The 26,782-nt window shown below is 35.5% G+C and overlaps 1 protein-coding gene across 8 annotated transcripts in view; it reads right to left on the bottom strand.

Annotated features, from left to right (window-relative positions):
• CACNA2D1 (calcium voltage-gated channel auxiliary subunit alpha2delta 1) overlaps positions 1–26,782 on the bottom strand; it is a 520,469-nt gene that overhangs the window by 186,521 nt on the left and 307,166 nt on the right. For all 8 annotated transcript variants that reach the window (XM_070787669.1, XM_070787670.1, XM_070787671.1 and 5 more), the window contains exons 5-6: positions 19,369–19,410; positions 1,383–1,512 (exon numbers count right to left, since the gene is read on the bottom strand). In XM_070787669.1, the coding sequence (XP_070643770.1) occupies positions 1,383–1,512; positions 19,369–19,410 (172 nt within the window). The remainder of the gene's footprint in view (positions 1–1,382; positions 1,513–19,368; positions 19,411–26,782) is intronic.

Raw genomic sequence — 26,782 nt, 5'->3', positions numbered from 1 at the left:
GGAGACCCGGGTTTGATCCCCAGTTTGGGAAAATCCTCTGGAGACGAGAATGGCAATGCGCTCCAGTATTCTTGCCTGGAGAATCCCAAGGACAGAGGAGCCTGGTGGGCTACAGTCTGTGGGATCGCAAAGAGTTGGACACAACTGATTGACTAACACTACTACTAAATAAACTTCATTTGTAATTAGTCATAACAGCAAACATTTATATAATGTTTACTTTGAGTTTGGCACTATTGTGGAAACTCAAGTATATTAACTTACTTTATTCTCAAATGAACTTTTGGGCTAGTAATTTTATCCCCACTTTACAGGTGCAAAAAATGCTTGCCCAGAAAGTTAATAAATTTGCCCAATGAAATACTGTTAAAATTTAGGTTTGAAATTTAACTTAACCTAGGCTGTCTGCATCCAGAATCCAGGCAATTATGTATACACTCTGGACACTCAATACATTTTACAGTGTCTTTAATTAAGGGGCCTATTAGAAACACACTTTTAAAAATCTCAAGTGGTTCTTTCTCCTTACCATTTACTTATGTGAAAGGCAGGGTACAAGCAGGAAGGGTAGGAACCGGTTAGAAAAGGATAACATGTAAAACCAGAGTTGTGATTGGGCAAAGACTCTGCTTTCTGGGTCACAGCTCATCTTCCTATACGATTATGTTGCCCTTAGGAGAATTCCTAGTTAGAACTGTCAGGCTCTGCCCTTATTAGCACATAGGCTGTCCAAGGAATATCACTGCCATAAGATTCCTCCCCTGTATCTTCCTAAAAACGTACTCCCCTCCCTTCCTTGCAGTGAAGCCTTCTCACTCAATTTGAAGTTTTTCTTTTTCTTTAGGGTATCATTTATTCCTTTACCCAACCCTTTTCTACCTTGAGTTCACAGTAAACTAGGAGGGCGGTATCTTTACATCATAGGGTGAGGCAGATCAGAGAGCGAGAGACAGGTAAAACACAGTAAGTTGTGCTAAGAACTGGAGGGTCTACAATGCACATTGCTCTTTCTTTACCAGTTTGGTGTCCTTGTAAAAATATTTGTGTGCACTAATACTACAGAGTTTTAATTTTTTATAAATGCATGTATTACTTGGAAGTTATTGATACCAACTGGAAAGGCAGAATTATTTGTTAAAAGAGGAAGACACCTCCGTGGCTACAGGCTCTCCTGCAATTATTCACATAGTGAGGCCTGATGACAATATACTGCTCATGGAAATTAGGTTTCTTCTTTTGCATAAATCAGAGTTTACCATAGACTCTTAAGTAACATGTAAATGAGAGCATCAAGTTTGCTCCCTTTTTTTTTCCAAAAATAAGATACATAAGCTAGATTAAAAACATGGTATTCCAAGAGTTGTTCACATCCTTTTACTTACAGCCCTCATAGATGTCAGTGGGAATATGAACGGCTGCGTGCTGATAGGATATTTGTCGCCCAAAATTAGCATCATCGATAAAAACAGGTTTTATCCTCTGGCTGCCTGGTTCACTATCATTCTTTTCTGGCTATAAAGAAAAGACAGACAATAAAGAGAATATTATAATGTATCCTAACACAGATAGTTTCACATTCACTTCTTCATTTGCCAAATGCATATTCTTGTAAGAATATTTTAAAATATTCCCACGATAATATCAGACACCACAAATTTCCATTCAGCCACTAACAGTCACATTGTATCTTCATGATAGGATTCACATTATAACCTAACTTCTCTCCTAATTTCCTCAACATTGGAGTCACCCAGGAACATCCTGAGAGGACCAGAGCTTTCCCATGCACAGCACTTATTAAAGTGTACACTTAAAGAATAGAATACAACCAAATTAAAAGTTTCCCCTTGAAATAAATTCACCACTTATGCTACAACTTTATATAATTTCTTGGTTTGACAACTAATCTTACACATGAACACAAAAAATAATAGCAATGAAGGATTATTTTGTCCTATTCCCTTGATTTTTGCATGTTTTCCATGTGTACCAATTTTTGCTTTAAAAAAGGAAAGTACAAATGCTCAGAAAGAAGAGATCTATTGTAACTCTAAGTACAATTGAATCCTAACTTCAACCAAGTTGTCTCCTGAGGTAGAAGCAAAGATTCAATCAATATTGATTCAAGAAAATCCCACAGAGTTTAAGGTTGAAGATTAATTTTCTGCCTATTTGAACTATGTTTCTGATTATTAAATTACCCTGGCAAGGTAATTCAGTTTCTCCTCTGGCAAGTAACTAACAATCTCACTCATTTATCCAAAATTCATATCTGTAAATGTATTCCACTTTCCTAAGGAAATTTCCACAAAACAAAACTGAAAAAAGAACCACAACATTTGACTATTTTACAGCACACTGCAGTAATACAACTGATAAACAAGAGAAAGAACTTAAGTGGACAGTCTCATAAGGGTGGCAGGATGTGGCAAAAACAAACTTTACAAAGAAGCAATAGTGTCCAGCTTTCTAGATGGCTCTGAGAATTTGGACAACCAGATAACCCATTAGTATCCCAAGAACACACACACACACATATACACACTTCCTTGTTTCCCTAGGGAAGTTGCAACATGGGAAAGATTATTTAGACACAAATATTAGCAAAAGGGCTTTAAAAAAATCAATGATTTCTAAAGCTGCAAGTCCAACTCATTATTATGTAATGAAATCAATTTAACAGGTCATGACCAAATTATTTTTCAAACGAAACAATGTTGAAGAAGACATGAAAATATACTCTCTATAATAAGGAGAAGGACTATATTTGGCAACTGTGGTTTAGTTAGATATGACTCTCTGTGTATGTGTGCACATCTGGGTATATGTCATTCGGACTGTAAAATTTGTCATCGATAAGCAGAATTAAAGAAGGATCATTATCTTTAATCCATGTGAAAGCAACAAAGATATAATTGCCCCTCTAGTAACAAACTGAATATACAAAATAATGAAACAGCAGTGCTGAAAGTCTAAAATTTGACAAAAAGCCTACATGCCGAAATTACTAACTCATATTATTTTCTAAAGCAAAGGTTAGGTGTGTGCAGTGTTAAGGATAAGAAAAAGAAAGAATGATAAGGCAAAGAAGCACCACAGAACAAAACACTTAACCTAACACATCTACCATGATTCCAACTGTTAATAAAGGAAAGAATAAAAATAATAACTGGGACTTGGTCCTGGATTCAGTCATGAATTTTCTTATAATTTAAAATTCATCCTCTATTCTATGATTATCTATGGGCACAATTGACTTGAATAAGAGGAGGGAAAATTAAAATAAACTACTTCCATTAATAATATGAATGTAAAGCAGGTCTCACCAAATAAATGATGTCATTATGCTTCTCCACTGCAAACATTCTAAATTAGTAAAAAGCCTCAATATTTATTTTAAAACAGAGGCTTCTAACAGTTTAGTCCTTGAAGAAGCAGTATCACCAACCACTGAAGCATTTTAGAATGCAAGTCAGAGGTTCCACCCTAGGCCCAGTCAATCAGAAATGTCAGGAAAATGTCAGTCGCTCAATCGTGCCTGACTCTTTGCGACCCCATGGACTGCAGCCCACAAGGCTCCTCTGTCCATGAGATTTTCCAGGCAAGGATACTGGAGTGGGTTGCCATTTCCTTCTCCAGGGGATCTTCCCAACCCAGGGATCGAGCCCAGGTCTCCTGCATTGCAGGCAGATTCCTTACTGACTGAGCTACAAGGGAAGCCCCAATGTCAGGAAGGGGACCAGCAATTCAGTAATTCAACAAACCCTCCAGGTGATCGTGATACACATTAAAACTGCAAGTTCACTCCTTTAAAATATCAATAGTTTAAATTAGACACACAATTTTTTTCATTAAAAAATTAGAATTGACTAGTAATAAGCATATTAACGGATGTCTCAATTTTTCTACCCTCCACAGGGCAGAAACACTGTTTTATTATTACTGAATAACAGATGCATGCACATAGCAATATGGCCAGTAATATTTGTCAAAGGATATTTGAAAAGAAAACAGTCTCTGCAGATTCTATCAGGGTTGGCTGCAACTTAAAATAAGTTGAGGTAGTAATACTCTTCTGCTCTTCCATTAAGGAAATAACAAAGCACATTGGCACATCAAAACTCTGAGATAAGCTCCACTAAAGAAAATAATATTTACCCTCAGTGTTCTCAAGCTCATGTGATGCTGATTGTTTGTTTTTTTCATATAAAACCTATTACAAACCACATACTTATAGAAAACCATGAAAAGGCTTGGTACTCTTGCCTGGAAAATCCCATGGACGGAGGGGCCTGGTAGGCTGCAGTCCATGGGGTTGCGAAGAGTGGGACACGATTGAGCGACTTCACTTTCACTTTTCACTTTCATGCATTGGAGAAGGAAATGGCAACCCACTCCAGTGTTCTTGCCTGGAGAATCCCAGGGACGGGGGAGCCTGGTGAGCTGCTGTCTATGGGGTCGCACAGAGTCAGACATGACTGAAGCGACTTAGCAGCAGCAGCAGCAGTGAAAGGGTTAAATGAATGGGTTCTTGTGTACCAAAACAAGTTTTTCAAAAACCAAAGACTATAGACTTATATAAAATTCTACAATGTCTATATGTGTATATTTTAAAACTTCCACCTCCAAATACATCCTTTTCTTTTTTACAACTACTTAGTAGATATTATTTACAATAGGGCCTTGCCACTTTCTCAATATAGATATTTTTGATTCTTGAAATTTTTTGTCACTGTTATCAAATAAAATTTTGGATACATAATGTGCCTCCAAGCATATTATCACCTAATGAAAATAATAATCATAGATGTATGATATTTACAGTAGACTTTCATAGAGACACCAAGACTAAAAGGCTGCTCTATGCTGACATGTTGTTATCAGCTCTATGGATTAAAGATAAGACTGGCTCTGTAACCACTATTCACCACTGGAATCTAAGCATTAAGGCTGGTTACCAGTTCTGACTGATATACAGGAAAGCCTCCCTTTCAGTAAATCACCTGCATCAATAAGCAGTGGGGATTCATCAGGGCAGCTGCAGCTGCCCATGCCCAGTTAATGAATAATGAATAGAGAGAAAAAGATGCTGAGCCTTCAGCCAGTTATAATTTTTCTGGTCAGGGTGTTAGGTCACGCTGAACTGTAAACAATGAATTCAGTTATGATGCAATATGAACACCGTCCAGTCTCCTGAGTTAATTGGTTTAAGCTGCTGTTTTTCTCCTTGAGGACGCTATGAGTCAAAGATGCACTGAGTAAATGAATAGAACTGAACTGGAAATATGAACTGGATGACACTGAATATATGACACTAAAATGATACTAAGGATTTTGATATAATATTTGTACATATGCTCTATTGAATCCCAACAACAAGAAAACAAAACAAAAAAAATTATAAAGAAATGAATAGCATATTATCCCCAGAAAAAAAAAGATGAGTTCAGCTAATCATGTCTGATGAACAAATAAAAGTTTTCTTCTAAATTCAGAAGATTTCTCCAGGTCGTCAAGTAGTTAAAATTTTTAACTCCTTAGATTTACTCTATGGAAAAAGTATAAAATGGATTCCTCAGAGGCAATTTACTCAATATATTAAGAAAAGAATGTTTCACAGTTAATATAAAAGATACAATAACATTAGTGGTCAGAAGAAACTTGAATGAATAATTCTATTTCTTAAAATTAGATGCACTGTTAAGTCTCCATGTGTTCTTCTACTACAATTATGATAAATAAAATAAAAAGAAGAAACAGTCTGGAATAACCTGACTTTGGTGGCAGGGAAAACAGTAAACAACTGAAACTGTACAATAACACAGGGGAAAAGTTTAAAAACACATAGGGGATATTAAAGCAAAAAATACATACCTTTTATAAATATGATGAAATGATTCAAAGAAAATACAAATATGAAACATAACATTGAACTCAACTGTCAAAAAGGGATAGTGATCACTGTAGTAACTTGCATATTAAAATTTAAAAGCAAAAATAGGCATTTTCAAATAAAATATAAAGAGGATGAGATGGCTGGATGGCATCACTGACTCGATGGACGTGAGTCTGGGTGAACTCCGGGAGTTGGTGATGGACAGGGAGGCCTGGTGTGCTGCGATTCATGGGGTCGCAAAGAGTCAGACATGACTGTGCGACTGATCTGATCTGATACTGAGGTTGCTGATGAAAATTACAATGATAACGTTTTGTGCTTAGTCGCTCAGTCATGTCCGACTCTTTATGACCCCAGGACTGTAGCCCATTAGGCTCCTCTGTCCAAGGGAATTCTCCTGGCAAGAATACTGGAGTGGGTTGCCAAGCCCTCCTCCAGGGGATCTTCCCAATCTAAGGATCAAGCCCAGGTCTCCCACAATGCAGGTGGATTCTTTACCATCTGAGCCGCTAGGGAAGCCGATAACATTAAGTAGGAATACAGGATCTGAGGATATTCTCAAAATGAAACTGATGAATTTTTATTGATAGTTTGCACGCTGGATGAATGCTCGTGACTCACCCATCCAGGACCTAGCCCACAGTGAGCATGAAAGCCATCACAACCATGGTACAGGAAAGTGTTATGAAAAGAGCTGGAAGCTGATGTAAACTCCGTGAGCAGTATAAATTTGCAAATTATTAGCATTACAAAGGAATGTAATACTCTAAAACATATACATATCTATTCTATATATAAATATGTAACCTAAATTTTAGGGAGTGACAGAGAGCGTATTTTCTCTACTAAGGGACTGTGAAATGGTTTCTTACATATGAAAAGCACTGTGTGATTTCAAATAGTCTGAAAGTTCAATATAGCACTCCCACTGGAAAGCACATAGTGGTATATATGCATTGCATTATGAAAGATTTAAATGAGGCCCACCTATTTCTTAAAAAATTAAAAGCAAATTTTTATATTGTGAAGATTATGACAGACAAACATACTTAAAAAAAAAAAATACTTTCAGGGCAAAATAAGTTTAAAAAAAATTGGTAGGGTAGACCAGATGTTATCCTTGACATCTGAGGCCAAGACTAACACCTTACAACTAATGTACACAGAGCCCAGACTCCAGGAAACCAAAACCCTACCATATTTATAAAGAAATGAAAACCTCTCAATGGCTCACAGACTCCAAACGACCTACTTCTGGCCTGACTCTTTATCCACGTCCCCTGCCCTGTCCTCCTTGATCATCGTGTTCTTGCTGCCCTGGCCTGTTTTCCTGTTCCTCACACACTTCATGCTCCTCCTGGTTTAAGGTCCTTGTGCTTGTTGTTCCCATTGCCTGGTATGCTGTTTCCTGGTCTTTTTTAATAGTATCAGATTATTCTTCGGATCTCAGCTGAAAAATACTCTCTTGGAGATTTTCCCATCTAAATTACTGCCCATAGAATCATGGAAATATTACATCACATTTATCACCTTAAGAGCAATGCAGATGTGACTGACTTTATGGAATTTCACATTAAGTTTTGTCAAAGATTCATTAATGCAAAATTTAAATCATATCCTAAGATATAACCTCAGGCTATGTCTTAACATGGACAGAATTTGGATAGATGGATAGATGGCAGGACAACCCTTTCAAGATAAAGAGAATAAATTAACAGCTGTGTATAAAATGTCAAAAAAAGGATAAAGAGTGGTTACATAACTGCTTTGGTGCAGTTGCCTCTATTTCCATTCTGTCCTACATAGATTGTACCAAATTTGACTTTAGAAGCAATAATTTTACCACATTTTATTTTCAGATATCTTTTAAAAATCAAATTTGCAACAAAGCTCATTCAATGATCAGAATTCTCTGAATTAAAATCAGAAATTTGTCATCAAATTAATATTCGAAATGGTGTTTAAGGACTCATGGATGTGTAAGAATGTTCAGTTCAGTTTGGTTCAGTCGCTCAGTCATGTCCAACTCTTTCCGACCTCATGGACTTCAGCACGCCAGGCTTCCTTGTCCATCACCAACTCCCAGAGCTTACTCAAACTCAAGTCCTTTGATTCAATGATGCCATCCAACCATCTCACCCTCTGTCATCCCCTTCTCTTCCTGCCTTCAATCTTTTCCAGCATCAGGGTCTTTTCAAATGAGTCAGTTCTTCGCATCAGGTGGCCAAAGTATTGGAGTTTCAGCTTCAGCATCAGTCCTTCCAATGAACACCCAGGACTGATCTCCTTTAGGATGGACTGGCTGGATCTCCTTGCAGTCCAAGGGACTCTCAAGAGTCTTCTCCAATACCACAGTTCAAAAGCGTCAATTCTTTGACGCTTAGCTTTGTTTATAGTCCAACTCTCACATCCATACATGACTACTGGAGAAACCATAGCTTTGACTGGATGGTGGACTTTTATTGGCAGTGTGTCTGCTTTTTAATATGCTGTCTAGGTTGGTCACAGATTTTCTTCCAAGGAGCAAGCACCTCTTAAGAATGTTACCAGCCATTTTATCTGTCCCATGTTTGCTGTCTCACTACACTAAAATATAGTCACCACGAGGGCAAGAGAACTCATTGACATTGTTCAGTTGTGGCCCTAGCACCTGGCAAATTGTTTAGAACTGTATCTGCTTGCCCTATTTATACTATTTGTTCAGTGAATAAATCAACTTGAATCTATATTTCTTACTCCCCAAATTCATGCTTTTTCTACTTCCATCTGAAGAAAGAACAAACACTGGAAGCAGCCCAGTAAATTTACAGACAGCACCTAAGTCAGGAATTCAGCTTCTCATTCTCATTCCAATTCTTTGTGTTCTTGCTATGGCTCCTCAGGGTTTTTTGTTGGTGCTTTTTTGTTTGTTTCTCTTTTTAAAGAAACAGGGGAAAATAAGATTTGTACGGCTACTTCTGGCTCTGAAAATTATAATTCTGAAATCTATGAACTTTAACTTAAAGTGAATTGTTTCCAACCTTTCTTTTCCTAAATGTCATGTAACTACAAAAACATGTAAATGATGGAAGGTGGGTATAAATAAGCATTTACCAAAGGAGTCTCTTGGTTTCCAAACCCCTTGGCCCTGAGAATTTTCATTTTATTTTATGATAATGCATTCACAACATAGTATAGATATCAATCAGTCAAAGAGACATTGTGTAGGTGAACATAGCTTAGAATATTAGCTGGGCTTTTCACTTCAATTTCACAAGTAGAATTACTTCAATTACTTCTCTCAAGTGACAACCAAGACTTTTTCTCTGTGAAGAACTTAAAATAAAACTTAATATACCATGTGTCCATGATCCCCAAAAGAATTCATAGGAAGGGTGGAAAAAAACATTTGAACTTACAGTTACACCCATTTTGAGTAAATAAGAAAAATTAAATGTTATTAATATTTACTAAATGGAGTGACATTAGCACTCCATCTACTCTGGCCTTACTAAATGTATGTGAGTTGGTCTCAAGTCATCACTCACCCTCCAGGTACAACAGGAGAAAGGAGAGCTTACTTTCTACAAAGTCACTTTCAGTGCACACTTTATGTGTTAATCACATCACAACAAACTGTGGAAAATTCTTCAAGAGATGGGAATACCAGACCACATGATCTGCCTCTTGAGAAATCTGTATGAAGGTCAGGAAGCAACAGTTAATACTGGACATGGAACAACAGACTGGTTCCAAATAGGAAAAGGAGTACGTCAAGGCTGTATATTGTCACCCTGCTTGTTTAACTTATATGCAGAGTACATCATGAGAAACACTGGGCAGGATGAAGCACAAGCTGGAATCAAGATGCTGGGAGAAATATCAATAACCTCAGATATACAGATGATATCACCTTTATGGCAGAAAGCAAAGAAGAACTAAAGAGCCTCTTGATGAAAGTGGAGAGTGAAAAAGTTGGCTTAAAGCTCAACATTCAGAAAACGAAGATCATGGCATCTGGTCTCATCACTTCATGGCAAATAGATGGGGAAACAGTAGAAAAGGTGACAGATTTTATTTTGGGGGGTTAAAATCACTGCAGATGGTGACTGTAGCCATGAAATTAAAAGATGCTTACTCCTTGGAAGAAAAGTTATGACTAACCTAGACAGCATAATTAAAAGCAGAGATATTACTTTGCCAACAAAGGTCCATCTAGTCAAGGCTATAGGAGAAGGCAATGGCAACCCACTCCAGTACTCTTGCCTGGAAAATCGCCTGGATGGAGGAGCCTGGTAGGCTACAGTCCATGGGGTCTCAAAGACTTGGACACGACAGAGCGACTTCACTTTTGCTTTCCACTTTCATGCATTGGAGAAGGAAATGACAACCCACTCCAGTTTTCTTGCCTGGAGAATCCCAGGGACAGGGGAGCCTGGTGGGCTGCCGTCTATGGGGTCACACAGAGTCGGACACGACTGAAGTGACTTAGCAACAGCAGCAGCAGTCAAGGATATGGTTTTCCCAGTAGTCATTTATGGATGTGAGAGTTGGACTACAAAGAAAGCTGAGCACCGAAGAAATGATGCTTTTGAACTGTGGCATTGGAGAAGACTCTTGAGAGTCCCTTGGACGGCAAGGAGATCCAACCAGTCCATCCTAAAGGAGATCAGTCCTGAATATTCATTGAAGCACTATGTTGAAGCTGAAACTCCAATACTTTGGCCACCTGATGCAAAGAACTGACTCATTTGAAAAGACCCTGATGCTGGGAAAGATTGAAGGCAGGAGGAAAAGGGGACGACAAAGGATGAGATGGTTGGATAGCATCATCAAATCAATGGACATGAGTCTGAGTAAGCTCCGGGAGTTGGTCATGGACAGGGAGGCCTGGCGTGCTGCAGTCCGTGGGGTAGCAACGAGTCGGACATGACTGAAGTGACTGAATTGAACTGATGTGTAAATTTACTTACTATTTTCTTAGCTACAACCTACTCCATATGTGCTACCAGCTGTAATTAATAATGACTGAAGTTGAAATTCTAGTAATGGAAGTTGCACTGAACAAAAAGGGAATGACAGAGATGATGCTTCCATTGCCAGCACTAGCTCTTCTTACCAGATAGAAAAGTGATTCAATTAATTCAACCAGTAAACTAGTCAAAAAAGCTAACATTATCAAGAAGATTATTATAAATATGGGTTTAGATTTCTTAGTACTATATTGGTAACAAATCCCTGTGTTCATATGGCCTGCTGAGGTATTTCCAGTGGTAATACAAAGTCATCATAATCAAAGGCATTTAGCAAGTAAGTATCTAGATAAAACTTTTTGCTTTTTTCTGGCAATTCTTATTGTGAAATGCCACTTAAACCAACACTTCATAAAACTTCAGTTATCTTAAAAATTTGGAAATCGCTTGGGAGGTTTCTCAGCATATCATTTCAGGTGTGTTTTTGTGTGTGTGTTTACATATAATTTATAAGTAAATAGGTGATCTTTTTAAACTGATATGTATATGCAAGCAAGAAAAGGTTGAAGATATCATTCAAAGCAATCCAGTCCCCATAATTATTTACCCAATGTTGTACATAGGGTGAATAGATAATGCCTACCAAATACCACCAAATTTTCCAAACTTAATTCAGTGAGTTCTAAGTAAATACACCATACACTACCTTCTGTAAAGGAAGAATATGACATGTGGAATCTGAAAGAGAATTATGCATGCCACCACTCCAAAGCAGCTTAGGACCAATGTTTTAACTATCCTTGCAAAACCAGCACATACACAAGTGTACAAAGCATTACAAAAATATTAAACCAGACTCAATTTTTGGTAGAAGGCACCAAAAACACACGGCACTATTCCTACAAGAAACAGAATCTGAAATAATCTTCCTTATTATCAGTCTTAACAGTTCCCCCTCCCAGGAATTCTAATAAGGCTATATTTCACACAAAGGTGCATGCATTCATTTTGAGGTGTTCATGGAAAATACCACTGGGAATGAACGATCAGATCAGTGAAGATTTCTGATTTAAAGTCTAACCATCTTTTTTAATCACAGATTTTATTTTGCCTACTTGCAAGTCACTGTTAATAACAGTCAAGGATGAAGCTGGCTGGATAAATACAAGCCATATACATCAAAATTAAATATGGAAAGAATGATGGATAGGTATAATAAATTAAAATTTTAAATCAAAACCATCTTCAAAAATTTTAATTGAAAATCTTGATTTATAACAACTCCATCACAGGGTCCTTCCTGTGCACCGCGGATGCCCATGGCATATGCAGGGCAGCACAGCACAGTGACACGTGGCTCCTGCTGTGCATCACTCTGACTGCACTTCATTCAATTCTCTGCTCTTCCAAATACACATATGTGATAGGGGACAAGTCACTTCAGCTCACTAAATTTCACTTGGTTTTTCTGAAAATTATTTAAATAATAGTATGTGCCACAAAAGATGAGTGTGAATGATAACATTACCTACAAAGCATTTATTTCCTAGTTTAGAGTAAGTATGCGCATGCATGTTGTCACTTCAGTCATGCCCACTCTTTGCAACCCTATGGACTGTAGACCACCAGGCTGTTCTGTCCATGGGATTCTCCAGATGAGAATATTAGAGAGAGGTGCCATGCCTTCCCCCAGGGGATCTTCCCAACCCAGGGATGAAACTCAGTTTCTTATGCGTCTTGCACTGGCAGGCGGATTCTTTACCACTAGCACCACTTGGGAAGTCCATTAAGCTAACACATGTTTGAGTGACTATTATTTTATATATATTATATAATACAATTATAACTATTATTATAATCTAATCCAAACAAACAGCATTGAAAATATTCAAACCATTTATTTTGGATTCACACAGAAAAAAGCCAACTCTGATTATACCATTTATTTTACTAAAGCAATTAATATTGTATCTCTATACTATCTCCTATGAGGATTCAACAATAATCATTAGCAGAGCCTCAAATAAAGGCCACATACTATCAGATAATTTTAAAAAAAGAGAGAGAGAGAGAGAGAGAAACCTAGACTTTGATTCCTTCTTTAATAATTAGAACATATTTCATCATTGTTTGATACATACCGCTTTTGATTCATTCTAGAAGCAGACTGATATTTCCATAAAATAAAATGAATGATTGGCCTTTTAAAAAGACATTTAGAAAGGACATTAGGTTGGGATTAATTTTAATGTTAGACAAGGCCAGTAAGAAAATAAATAGCAACATAAATATGCAAGGGAATTCAGCAGACTAGCCAAATGTCCCAGATAGGTCACATTTTTAATGTAATCAATAAAATAAAATGTAGCAAATAAATCAACCTAATTTATTGACATGGGAATTCTGGGTTGAATTTATTTCATTTGGATTTCAGTCCAAAACATAGATCTTCGAATTAGGTTAATAAGGTTTTGCAATGATCTGCTTTCTCTTTGCTTGCTTTGGGAATTAAGAAAACAGTGCTGCATGCTAGCACAACTCAAACCTTCTGCAGAATCTACTTCGCTAAACCTTTAGGAAAGTTAAGGATTTACTGGGACAGATGTCTCTAAGAACCTAAATAAACTTCAAAACTAAGGAGAGGGCAGTTCCTCATTGGCATAGTGGTATCTCCACCCATCAAAACTAAGGAGAACCTGAATGTGGAATTTCATAACTAATTGTTGCATTGTTAGCTATTTTCCATTTTATTTAGACATTTAATTATCTTTTCTAATTGGGATATATACCACTCACAAGGACTTTACAACAAATTTCTGCATTGCAGTCACATGCATTTCTAAATGTGTTTTAGAGGATTCTATTTCAATTTTTATTTTGTTAAGCATTTTCTTAAGTTTTTCACACAAATATAAGGATATTCTTAACAATAAAATAACTCAAATTAGTACTCTTTAATTATTGTTAACACACCCACATGCATAAATGTTTCCCCATGTGGAACTAAAATCACTTCAAATCAATATTAAATGTATTGTAAAAATATAATTACTCATTTTAAAAATTACACTCACTAATATTTCTAGACTGCCTACTGTAAGACAGGGAATGTTAATTTTCACAGTGACTGTATGAGGTAGGGATCACTGTTACCTTTATTTTTCAAGCCAAGAGGGAAAAACAGAGAGGTTAGGTGACTGCCAAATCACCAGGCTAGAAAACGGCACATCTGGGGTTCAAATGCTTGCAGTGGAACTCTGGAATAAAATCTCTTAAGTATCATACTCTATTTCCTCCATATAACAATGTACTGATAATAATTACTGATAGTAATTACAGGTATAATTACTGATAGTAATTATACATGTATGTATTGTTATTAATTGGGGAAAATAGTTTCATATGGAAGAATTTAGGAGTGAAATATCATATCTCTATTTTATCTTAAAATATTTACACAAATACTAGATACAGCAACTATGGAGACTCGGTTTACTATTCTTTCTTTTTTATATTTAAAACACTTTTCCTGATAAAAAGTTAAAAATTAATCTTACATTAAAACATTCTATGCACATTAATGCTGTATTCTCTTTGAAAATGAAATTCAGCAATTTACTTTTATTAAATGCAAAATTAGACAAAATTTAGTTCAATGGACTAATAGGCTTGATTTCACATTTCATAAAGATTCATAAAAACTTAGCCTATCAGATCTCTTCAGTCTTAGAACCAAAATTTCTGATCTTATATTACTTGTAGTAACTGCCTACAAATATTCTAACTCTAATACTTATTCTCAACTTGAATCAGTTTTAGACATAGGGCAAAGCAGACTGACTGTCTTGTCTTAGTCCTCATGACTGAACCAGAGGCTAACAGGAAGAAGGAACACATGAGAGTACAGGAAGGAACAAGGTCCACTCTGATCCCATCTTCAAATGTCTATATTAAAAAAAAATTAATTCAAAGACAGTCCATAGTCAAAGCCAGTCTTGCCAATCCTCTCTTAATCTTGTTTCCACCCAACCTTGAAGCAAAACAAACTTTTTTTTTCTACCATGCTTGCAAAGGGTTTCCTATTTACTTTGCAAATACAGCACCATCTAAAAAGTAAACAATCTTCATGAATGCGATGTAAGCAACTGGGGAACTGAAAATCAACTATCCAATTTAATAGCATCATGTCAACAATTACTCTAAATCATTAAAGAGAGAAAATGAGTAAGACCCTTATCTCAAGACACAAAAATTTAATAAAGATTATCCCTATATAAAAATACTTAAAAATACTATAGTGTATGGTATTAGACCATTAAAACCAAAAATGTGTAGCAAGTTATTTAGGGAACTCAGAGGAAGGAAATACCATTTGCTATCTAGAAAAACCAAGGCAGGCTTCAAGAGTAGGTAGTATTTGAATTAGTTTTTAAAGAATACTTAGCACAAAAACTGTAGGATATTATAATCAGGTAATTAGAGGAGAGAATATGCTAATATAACTAGCACAAGGGACAGAAATGATTATCTTACATTTCTAGCATGGCTATATACCTTATGTAACTTATGTCAACCAGGAGAATTGTGGCTAACCACATAACCAAATAATTTAGCCCAGTAATACTTACATTTTGAAGTTCCAAAGCAAAAATCTGTGTGAATGACTATAGTCATAGTTTTTATATAATATTACACAATCCTAAGGGACATTACTTTTACCCTTATTTCAGTCACCACTTTAGCTAAATCTGGCTGTCACTAAGTTTTTATTTTTATACCCAGAAGGTGAATATAAATAGCATTGATCTAGAGTAGCGTGGAGATTATAAAATGCCCCTGAGGAACTGTCTTATATCAAAGTCCTTGAAAAGCTTACAACGTGACAGCTCTCCACAAACTAATTCAGATGTAGCTAATAGAAAGTTACACTCCAAAGAGATAACTGATCAGCTTTAAATGCTTGCTTTACCTTTAAGTGAGGCCATGTATCATCATTATAATGAACAAAACCAATAGATTACACTTGAATATGTCATTCTTTATATTCAAATCTTAATTGGTGATGGACAAATAAAACAAACATGGAAGAAAAATAGGAACAATTAGTCTTTAACTCAACATAAACTTAAGTTATGGGCTTTTACATATGATTTACTTCTATTATGAAAGCTACTTTTTCCTCATTTCTATCTACTTTTATTCTACACACCATACCCTGCCTTCAAGACCTTTCCTTAAATGTTGGTGTGCTGAGGATTCTATCCCTGTATTATGTTAAGGCAATTCTACTTTATTTTTTATGTGTGTAGATGTGTGATATAGACAGAGAATAAACAACAAGGAGAGTGGAATTGAGGCAAGCTGGAGAATGTATGACATCCAAAGGCAACAGCATATCAAAATATGTCTACAGTTAAATCTGGCCTGTTTTCTATAGCTTCACATTACTGGCAAGATTTCAGCCCCTTGGTTTCAAAATCCACTCATAGGTTAAATATATAACTATTCCAGAAAATAGAAAACGTATTTAGATCTCAGATATTTATACCCCATTCAAACACATGAGGACAAATTTATTAATTGATAACACCATTTCAATATTTAGCATTCCAATTAGTTCCTGTGTTCATTAGCTATTAGATATTGATGTATGAGATTATAAATTCACATCATATAATCTCCAGTTGCCAATTTTTCATAATGAATATGGCTTTGTGGAATTTGAGCAATTAAAAACATGAAACTAAATTGGTATATGTTAGCTTCTCAGCCATACCCGACTCTCTATGACCCCATGGACTGCAGCCTGCCAGGTTCCTCTGTCTGTGGCCTTTTCTAGGCAAGGACCTAGAGTGGGTTGCCATTTCCTTCTCCAGGGGATCTTCCCAACCCTAAGATGAAACCTGGGTCTCCTGCACTGCAAGCAGATTGTTAACTGACTGAGCTACCAGGGAAGCCCTAAATTGGTACATAGAAAAGTGAAATAAATAACAGTGAGGGGTAAGCCAATTCAAATTAAAACAAAATGCCATTATGATTGTACAAACATTTGATAAATAAAAATATCATTACACATATAAAGTTGGAGGATAAGAACCAACTAAATCCAACCATATATTGCAAAATGTTTGGTGAGGGTGAATTAATTTCATCATCTATATAAGTCCAACTTCATCTGATAAGCAATAATCTTAAGAAAAAAATGTATAACCACTAAAAGTCCTAAAGTGAATATCCAAGTTCAGTGTTTACTAACACTTCTTAACTGTCTTTCATTTTCTTAAAAAACTAGGCATAAAACCACCACAGACCCAGCAATCCCACTCCTACACATATACACTGAGGAAGCCAAAATTGAAAGAGAAACATGTATCCCGCTGTTCACTGCAGCACTGTTAACAATAGCTAGAACATAGAAGCAACCTAGAATGTCCATCGACAGATGAATGGATAAAGAAGTTGTGGTACATATACACAATGGAATATTACTCAGCCTTAAAGAGGAACACATTTGAGTCAGTTCTAATGAGGTGGATGAACTTAGAACCTATTATACAGAGTAAAGTGAGTCAGAAAGAGAAAGATAAATACCATATTCTAATGCATATATACAGAATCTAGAAAAATGGTACTGAAGAATTTATTTACAAGGCAACAATGGAGAAACAGCCACAGTGAACAGACTTATGGACATGGGGAAAGGGGAGGAGAGGGTGATGTATGGAAAGAGTAACATGGAAACTTAATTACCATGTATAAAATAGATAACCTATGGAAATTTGCTATATGGCTCAGGAAACTCAAACAGGGGCTGTGTATCAACCTAGAGGGGTGGGATGGGGAAGGAGATTGGAGGGAGGTTCAAAAGGGAGGGGATATATGTATACCTATGGCTGATTCATGTTGAGGTCTGATAGAAAACAGCAAAATTCTGTAAAGCAATTATCCTTCAATAAAAAATAAATTAATTAAAAAAATAAGGACTATATATTTCTATTGCAGAGAACATTTTGGTCACAGTGATCAAAACATATGCATTAAGAACTAAATAATACTAAACATAGCACAAAATGTTATAATCATTGTACTATAAATGAGAATTTTTTGCTCCATTCCAAGTTGAAGAATTTGACTATATTAATATAAGTTTACTGTGGTGTTGGAGAACACTCTTGAGAGAAGAGATCCTCCTCAAGAGCAAGGAGATCCAACCAGTCCATCCTAAAGGAGATCAGTCCTGGGTGTTCTTTGGAAGGACTGATGCTGAAGCTGAAATTCCAATACTTTGGCCACCTCATCCGAAGAGTTGACTCACTGGAAAAGACCCTGATGCTGGGAGGGATTGGGGGCAGGAGGAGAAGGGGACGACAGAGGATGAGATGGCTGGGTGGCATCACAGACTCGATGGACGTGGGTTTGGGTAAACTCCTGGAGCTGGTGATGGACAGGGAGGCCTGAAGTGCTGTGATTCATGGGGTCTTAAAGAGTCAGACATGACTGAGCTACTGAACTGAACTGATAGAAGTCACTCAATTGACGGGTAGATGTGGGCACTAACTTCAATATGCCAGGAAGCGCAAATTGAAGTTAAGTATAGAAACTACTAATTAACTCCCAACTAGTATTCTCTCTATTCTCTCTTTGGTAACGGAACCTTATATTTTATTTGTCTACATGCTTATGGGAAGGTGGGAGGAGGACGGGGAATTACACTGCACATCTTCTGGCAACCAGGTAACACTAGTAATTAAGTAGTAGACAACAGGTACAGACAGATGTGTCTTCTGTAATTTCCGGAATATGACCTTCAGTGCCATCTGAGTCCTTTCTGATGACAGAATGCAAATATCATTGTGGGTTTTGCAGCATCCATTTTGGACCGTAAAATGGAAAAGCCATTTTGAGGAAAGGAAAAATCATGAGAGAAAGATTTGCAGGGCCTGGATTATAGAGAGTTGTTCTATCAGGCCTTGCACACAGAAAGTGCCATTAGAGAGGAATAATCTTTTGTTTTGCTTTAGCATTTTCAGTTTAGCATATTTCAGTCTCTCTGTAATAGCTAAACCAACATACCAATCATAAAACACAGTTCATTTTTCATTCACCATCTAAGGGTTTAAAAGAGCAATACTATTAACATATCTAAAGTACTTTAAACTACCCCAACAAAGTTATAATGAATTTTAAAATATATTATCTTACAATTGTTTACAAATTCTTAAAAATTTTACATGAAATGGCCCATCTCCAGAAAACCTGATGAATTTAGCAGGATTTCAAGAATACGTAAGACTACAATGAAATTTTTGGATCACAGAATTAACTGTAGCACACCTAAGATGAAAGAAAAACAGTTTGAATGTACATAGGTGTTAATGCTTATAAGCAACTACAATTTTAAAGCTGGATGGGAACATGAATCCAACTAAATATACTTCATGGTCAGATTGTTTAGAAAGCCATTCACCCTAGTCTAGTTAAGTTTAGCCTGTAATGTAATGTAAAACTTTTAATACTCACATCAAGATCATCCTTTGCATTGTAGTACACAACTTCATTGCTCTATAAAAAAAGGAAAAAGGAATGTTTTATTGATTGACTAAAAACTTAAAAACATATTGGAGCAAACATTAAGTATATTTTATTCACATATGAAATAATAAGGCTCACATAGTATTCCTTTTATGATATATTCCATAAAGATGCATAAATATTAGCCAATATTTTCTACAAGAACATATTAAAACACTATATCAGTGACATTAGAAAACCACATCTTGTAATGGGGCAAAATATCTCAGTGCAAATCTGAGGTCAATTTGTCAAGAAAAAAATTGAAAAATCCTTAACACAATAATTTATACACACACACACTCTCTCTCTCTCTCTCTCTCTCTCTCTCTCTGGCTCTTTCACCTAAATCATGAAATGATAGATAGGATAATTCTAGACAAGTGAATAACTGGCTTGTTAAAATTTGGCTAAAACCATGACGTTTAAAAAATATATATCAAGTGTTGAAATTATTCTTTGAAGAAAAGTGTAACTGCATGATATTGGCAAGAATTTCTTCAGCAGACTCAGATAAGGAATCAAGATTGTCTGTGAATTTAGACAGCAAAAATATCAGATAATCCAACACTCTAATGGTCTCATATTCTACTAAAGTAGCAAATGAGTGTTAACTTTTCAAGAATGAATGTGTGTGGACATTTTTACTAGCTATCAATGTTGCTGAATATGTCTTAAGTATAAATTATGGACATAAATTGTGTTACAGAGAAAAAATGGAAAGGAAAGTGGATCAAAGAACTATCAAGGAATTTTACATTCTTGTTCTTTCTATCTACAAGGCTAGTTCTATGCAATTTAAAAATAATACATATATACTGATTTCTTTTTTATTTCTTTTCCTGAAATGATTGTAGATGCATATTCATCTTCTGTATGTCTTTTGCATTTTGAGTATCATGTAAAAGTGTACTTTTCTCTGTCTCTTAAACATTTACAAATAAGGACAATCCAAAAGTTGACTAACAAAAACATAATTGATAGAATTTTGTTTAATTACTTGGGGAAAACAGACTAAATTAGTGCTTCTTAAAGTATGTTCTAAAGAAAATTAATAGTTCTTAAAGATGTAATAGATTTTTTATAATCAAAATTATTCTAAGGTCATGATTTCAGAATAAATGATAAAGTTAAAACTGTCTCTTTTCAGCAGGAATTCATATAGCTTCAGTGTATGAATGCACATTATAATCTCCAAAAGAAGAAAAAAATTGAGATCTTGTTTTGTTTTGATTTGGGCAGGTCACAGATTCTGCCTATTTTTTGATTTGAGAAACATACTATGATAATGAAGATTTATAAAATACAGATCTCTCTGAAGACCAAATAACCAACCAAATACTACATAAATAAATATAAGAATATATGATTTGTAATACTGAATGAAACTTGGGAGTTTTAATTTCATTTAGCATCATTAACATTTTTAAAATTACCATTTAATATTAGTTTTTTCAAAAAGAATAAGTAGCTAGAGAATTTTCACACACATAAAACTTCTATATCCTGGAACATTTCCTACTTATAGCATTAGGTTTGTAACAAAGGTAAAATACACATCAGAACTCATCACATACATAAATCAAGAGAATCTTTGGAATTCTCCTGAGACTCAAATCCAATTACTAGTTTATTGATCCCTCATGGAGCCTTGTAATTTATACTTAGGAGACAATTTTCAATTTAGATTGTGGATTCTATCAAATGTTAAAACACTGAATATGTTTACTTCATTTTAGATACTATGTTTGCCAACTGAATACTTATATTTACCAAATTGGAACATGTGGAAAACAAGGTAAAATAGCATTAAATTTCACCTGGTTCAGTAGCATCCTTTCAACACTCATTCAATACCTATTTGTAAATACATCTGTGCCAAGAAAGACACAAAGTAAGTTAAAGATACCCACCTCTATTTTTAGGTAAAATAAAATGTTCAGATAACTATATAAAATAATTCATTTATCTAGGATTACACTTAGTCCTTGGAACCAGAGCTAATGGACTACAATGATTACTTAAAATCTTTTCTTATGTGTGACATGTGGTCACAGTAACAAAGAGAATTTACTTTATAGATACAAAATGAAGAGTATCACACAGTTTTAGAAGAGGGTAAGGTGTGATAAAGAAACACTAGTTTTAACTCAAGCTAAGTATTTGACTCTATTAAGATAGACTGTGACTGAAGTTGAAATAAAAATTAAAATAGAGAAAAATCTTTTTGAGAATTTCAGTATTTTTCCTTTGTTACTGTATTATACTTTATATAAAACCTATAAAGCTGTATATTGCTGCTAAAATTGTTATTAAAAATGTGTATTGCTAACTGTATGTAATTTTTATGTATGGATTTACAGACAATTTTCTGGAAATCAGAAGACATATAATGCCAAACCTGGCTTTTTTAAAAAAAATTTTTAAGCAAACTGAAAACAACACATATTATGCGTAAAGTAATACTACATGCTAAACATCAGTACTTCTTGTGACTAGGTATTTTATATTTCTACATTTAAGGAGCTCTTTCCTTATAAGTCTAACATGGTCAAAATATCAGTTCAGTTCAGTTCAGTAACCCAGTCGTGTCCAACTCTTTGCAACCCCATGGACTGCAGCACGCCAGGCCTCCCTGTCTATCACCAACGCCCAGAGTTTACTAAAACCCATGTCCATTGAGTCAGTGATGCCATCCAACCATCTCTTCCTCTGTCGTCCCCTTCTCCTCCCACCTTAAATCTTTCCCAGCATCAGGGTCTTTTCAAAATAGGAAAAGCAGTACATCAAGGCTGTATATTGTCACCCTGCTTATTTAACTTATATGCAGAATACATCATGAGAAATGCTGGACTAGATGAAGCACAAGCTGGAATCAAGATTGCTGGTCAAAATATAAATGCAAAGAAAAACAAGTGTGTCTTTTTTATATGACAACAACATATCTCGGAAGTACTTAATCAAACACATATGCTTAGACAGGCTGTCACATTTCAATAAGAGAACACAGACCTGAGTGGAATGTGCAACTGATTATGTCCACTGTATTAAAACAAAATTTCTTCTCTTCAATAAACGTGACATTGCTTTTGGCTCAGAAGCTTTTCTTTAATCTTTATAAGTACACTTTCCTTTCTCAAACCTCAGACTCTGCATTGATAGCATGAACACTGCTTTATTCCCTTATTTTATCTAACAGAAAAGCTAAATTGATCAACATTAGTAAAGATAAATCACCCTAGGGCATCAGGACTTGGGAAAACTGTAACTCTGTATTTAATCTGTCAACCTAGTCCACCTACATGGCAGCATGATGCTAAAATAAATGGCAAATATCCATGCGACCTTTCAATTGTGTAACTATATAAAACACATTTTAGGTCATAATTCATCATAATTTCTTGTGGAAAATTGCAGTGATTTGCTTTACTGTGGCTTTTGTTTGCATAATTTCAGAGTTCTTGATTCAATAATAATTTTGAATATAGATGAGAAAAAACCATAATTTTAATAATAATGATAATCTTAATTCTCTTTCTCATCACATTCATTTAGAGCCATCTCTTCTGCCTCATAGAGGTATATATTAGCTCTGCTATTATATATGTAGGTGTGTGTGTATATAAATATATATATATATTTTTTTTCAGATGTGTGCAGCTACATTAAACTAAATCAATCTGAAATCAAATCACATAAATCACTGAATCACCAGAATAATCCAGAAATAATCTTTAGACGATTGGGTTAAAGGACAATTTCCAGGAATAAAGGACAATTCACAGTGAATCAGGCCTACTTCTATGTCCTGATGTTTACATAGGGAAAATTTTTGGTTAAAATGAACTCTATGCTAAAAGAAAATTAGGGAAAGATATTGTTTAAAAACAGCTATGAACTCTATGCTAAAAGAAAATTAGGGAAAGATATTGTTTAAAAACAGCTAATAGTTAATGGTCTGTGGGGGGGAAATTGGAGGAGAGGCAAGAGTATCAATCAGCTGAGTTCCTTCTCCCTTTACCTTGCTTCTGCCTCCATCTCACCTAGACTTTGTACAGGAAGATATTGAGGTCTCATGACCAAGAGATGACGCCACACACCCCACTCATTCAACAGTACTCTTCTGACGTCACTCTGTGCTAAATGCTGGGGAAACGAAGATGAAGACTATTAACCCTGACCTAAGAGTTAAGTTCTGGCTATCCTGATTCACATGTGACAAGATGTGGAGGCAGTTGGGCCAGTTGCTTCAATCTGCTATAACTGAAGAATATGTCTTATCATACATGGATGGTAACACCATATAACACAAAACCTTCCTAGATATTAAAACAGGTGAGAGTTAAGAATTTCAGGTATTTGAGACATTCCTCCTCTGTTGATCAACTCAAGCATGCGTGTTTGCACATGTGTATGTATGTTTCTTCCTAAATCGTTAACCTATCCTATCACTCAAAATTCTTTCAGTCCCTTTTCCAGAAGGTACACAGTTATATCAGTATCATTTAAGACTGCAAAACTATAGTATATAAACTAATTATCGCTGGCACAGATTATAGAATTGAATCATCTTCTTTCCCTGCTATCCTTCTAGTTAAACATTTTCATGCAAATTATAAATAACATCATCTTAGAAGATATTTTACACCCAAACACGGGGGATATCCATGGATTTCAGTGCATTATGTGCAATCTGATAGATAAAGCCAGCAAGAGCCTCAAACTAGATTCATGGATTAGTTACACCTTTAGAGAGTTATTTTTCCTAATTTAAGCACCACCAGATGACAGGAACAAATTGTTTCTGATTTTTAACCAAGTAGTTTAGTTATTTATTATCTCCTTGAAACAAATTTACCCAAATGGTTCATGCTAATACAATACCACTGTTTACTGAAATTTAAAACATCCCCTAGCAAGCTGACAGATAAATGACTTTAGTTTATCTGGGAGTCTACTGGGAGTCAAAAATTCAATCTGGACAAGATAGACCATTCCATCATAAAAACATACTGTGAATGACAGTACCTTGCATGCTACTTGCCTATAAAAGGCAGCCTCTGATGAATAGTTCATGTTAAAAACCTGAACCATAAGCACAAAGCTTCAATCTGGGAATAAGATGTTGCCAAGGATAAGATTTAAGTGTTCGAACCAAATATTAGGATTTTATAGCCAATATCTGAAATATATGACACATTTAAAACTCAAATAGATGTTAACTTCCTGCCCAAGTTACTAATTTTATTTTCTGGGTTATACACTTGACTCTACATATGATCCACAGCATGAAAATTTGGGGGCAACTCTATCGCCTGCTAAATCACTTAAAAAAAAAAAAAACAAAACTCATTTTCATTTTATCTCTATTTCCAAATATGAAGTCAGTAGGATGAACATTAAGGATGTGTGTGTGTGTGTGTGTGTATGCGTGCGCGCGCGCATGCACGCGCGCTGTGCTCACTCAGTTATGTCTCTTTGTGACCCTATGGACTGTAGCCCACCAGGCTTCTCTGTCCATGGGATTCTTCAGGCAAGAATATTAAAATGGTTTGCCATTTCCTCCTCCAGGGGATCTTCCAGATTCAGGGACAGAACCCATTCCTCCTGCATCTCCTGCATTGCAGGCAGATTCTTTACCACTGAGCTACCAGGAAAGCTCAACATAAAGGATACTCTATGTTACAAAGCAGTTGTGTTAATGATTCCTGCCAAACAAGAACCACAGTTTAGTTCAAATCATTTAAATTTCAAATTTTTTTGATTAACATATTGTAGTAACAATTTGACCTGGTAACCAGAACCAGCCTGCCTGTGAAGCAGACATAAGAGACATGGGTTTGATCCCTGGGCCAGGAAGAATCCCTGGAGGAGGGCTTAGCAACCCACTCTAATATTCTTGCCTGGAGAATCCCAGGGCCTGGTGGGCTACAGTCTATTGGGTCACAAAGAGTCCATCATGACTGAAGTGACTTCGCATGCATGCATACAACCAGACACACCACTACTATTGACTGTGCCCAAATCAACCATGGTACATGAGATGGGATAACCAGCAGCCCTGGTGTGTGAATAAAACAACTAAGGAAGATGTTTTGGTGAGTGGGGGGTACAGAATGTATATGATTTTGTGTGTCTTTGTGTGTGTTTGGGAGGTGGTGTGAATGTAAGTGAAGTTTCCAAAGATAGCTTAAAAGTAGCTTGAAGCACTAAAGACAGTGGTTCTTAAAAAAAAAAAAAAAAAAAATTTTATGTCATTATATCTGTGTGGGGTTTGGGATGATGAAAATGTTGTTTATGAAGAGAAAAAAGAAAAACATGGGCACAGGTCCATTTAGAGATCTGTTCCCAGATCACTAGATTGAAATCATGTGATAAACCTACATTGATTCACATTATGTATAAGAGACAATAAAGAACTGACATCAAGTGCTGAGCAGAGTGCCTGTATGGGCCCCCTACAAATTATAAGCTATTGTTTTACAAATTGAAACACAAAAATCAGGAATATCCATAGAATTTATCTATTAGCTTTATCTGGTAATTACTTATGAATTAAAGTAAATGTTTACAACTTTATGTTCTTAGATCACATATTATGCTTGAGTCGATTTAACTCATGTAAAGTCCCTTCTTCAAAGATTCCATATAACAGAATGGTATTACTAGCTGTTATTTTTAATCTGATAAATGAAGAGATTTATAAGAAAATGTGCTGTCCATGGGGTCAAAAGAATCGGACACAACTGAGCTACTGAATGGACAGACAATGGATAAATGACTATCACAAGCTTATAAAGAACTATTAGAAATTCTGGAGTAAAAATAACAACAAAATGCACATATCCATAAATGCTTGCATAAACACAGGCACATACACTGCATCAGAGTAGAAAGTATATAACTTCTAAAAAGCCTCAATGAGTTAAAATAGAGACCACTTTCACTCTTCTAAGAAATCAAGGTTTAATTCCAAGTGGACTGTGATTCCAGAGTTTCATGTTTTTGAACTTCTGAGGAAATCAATTCCTATTAAACATTAAGTACAGCAACTTATTTCTTCATCTGGTAAATTTTAATAAGAATCTGCTTGTAATCTTTTTTAGTAGTGTTCCAAAGGGCATCAATAAATACATTATTTAAACTATAGGATAAAAGCCAAAGTAGAATATAATAAGATAAATGTTATTTTCATCTACCAAATATCCCAGGAAATTCAGACCAGAACTGAACAAACACATCTAAAATGCTGATGACCTAGCTTTAATTTCCTTTAATCTATGATTCAATTGAAGCTTGGGATATCATCAACTAAAACATTAAAATTTAATCCACCAAAATATTCCAGTTTCTATACTTCTCC

The sequence above is a fragment of the Bos indicus genome, chromosome 4 (genome assembly GCF_029378745.1).
Source record: "Bos indicus isolate NIAB-ARS_2022 breed Sahiwal x Tharparkar chromosome 4, NIAB-ARS_B.indTharparkar_mat_pri_1.0, whole genome shotgun sequence".
Taxonomy (NCBI): Eukaryota; Metazoa; Chordata; class Mammalia; order Artiodactyla; family Bovidae; genus Bos; species Bos indicus.
Note: the sequence above shows the minus strand (reverse complement) of the source record. Positions and strands in the feature narration are given on the sequence as shown.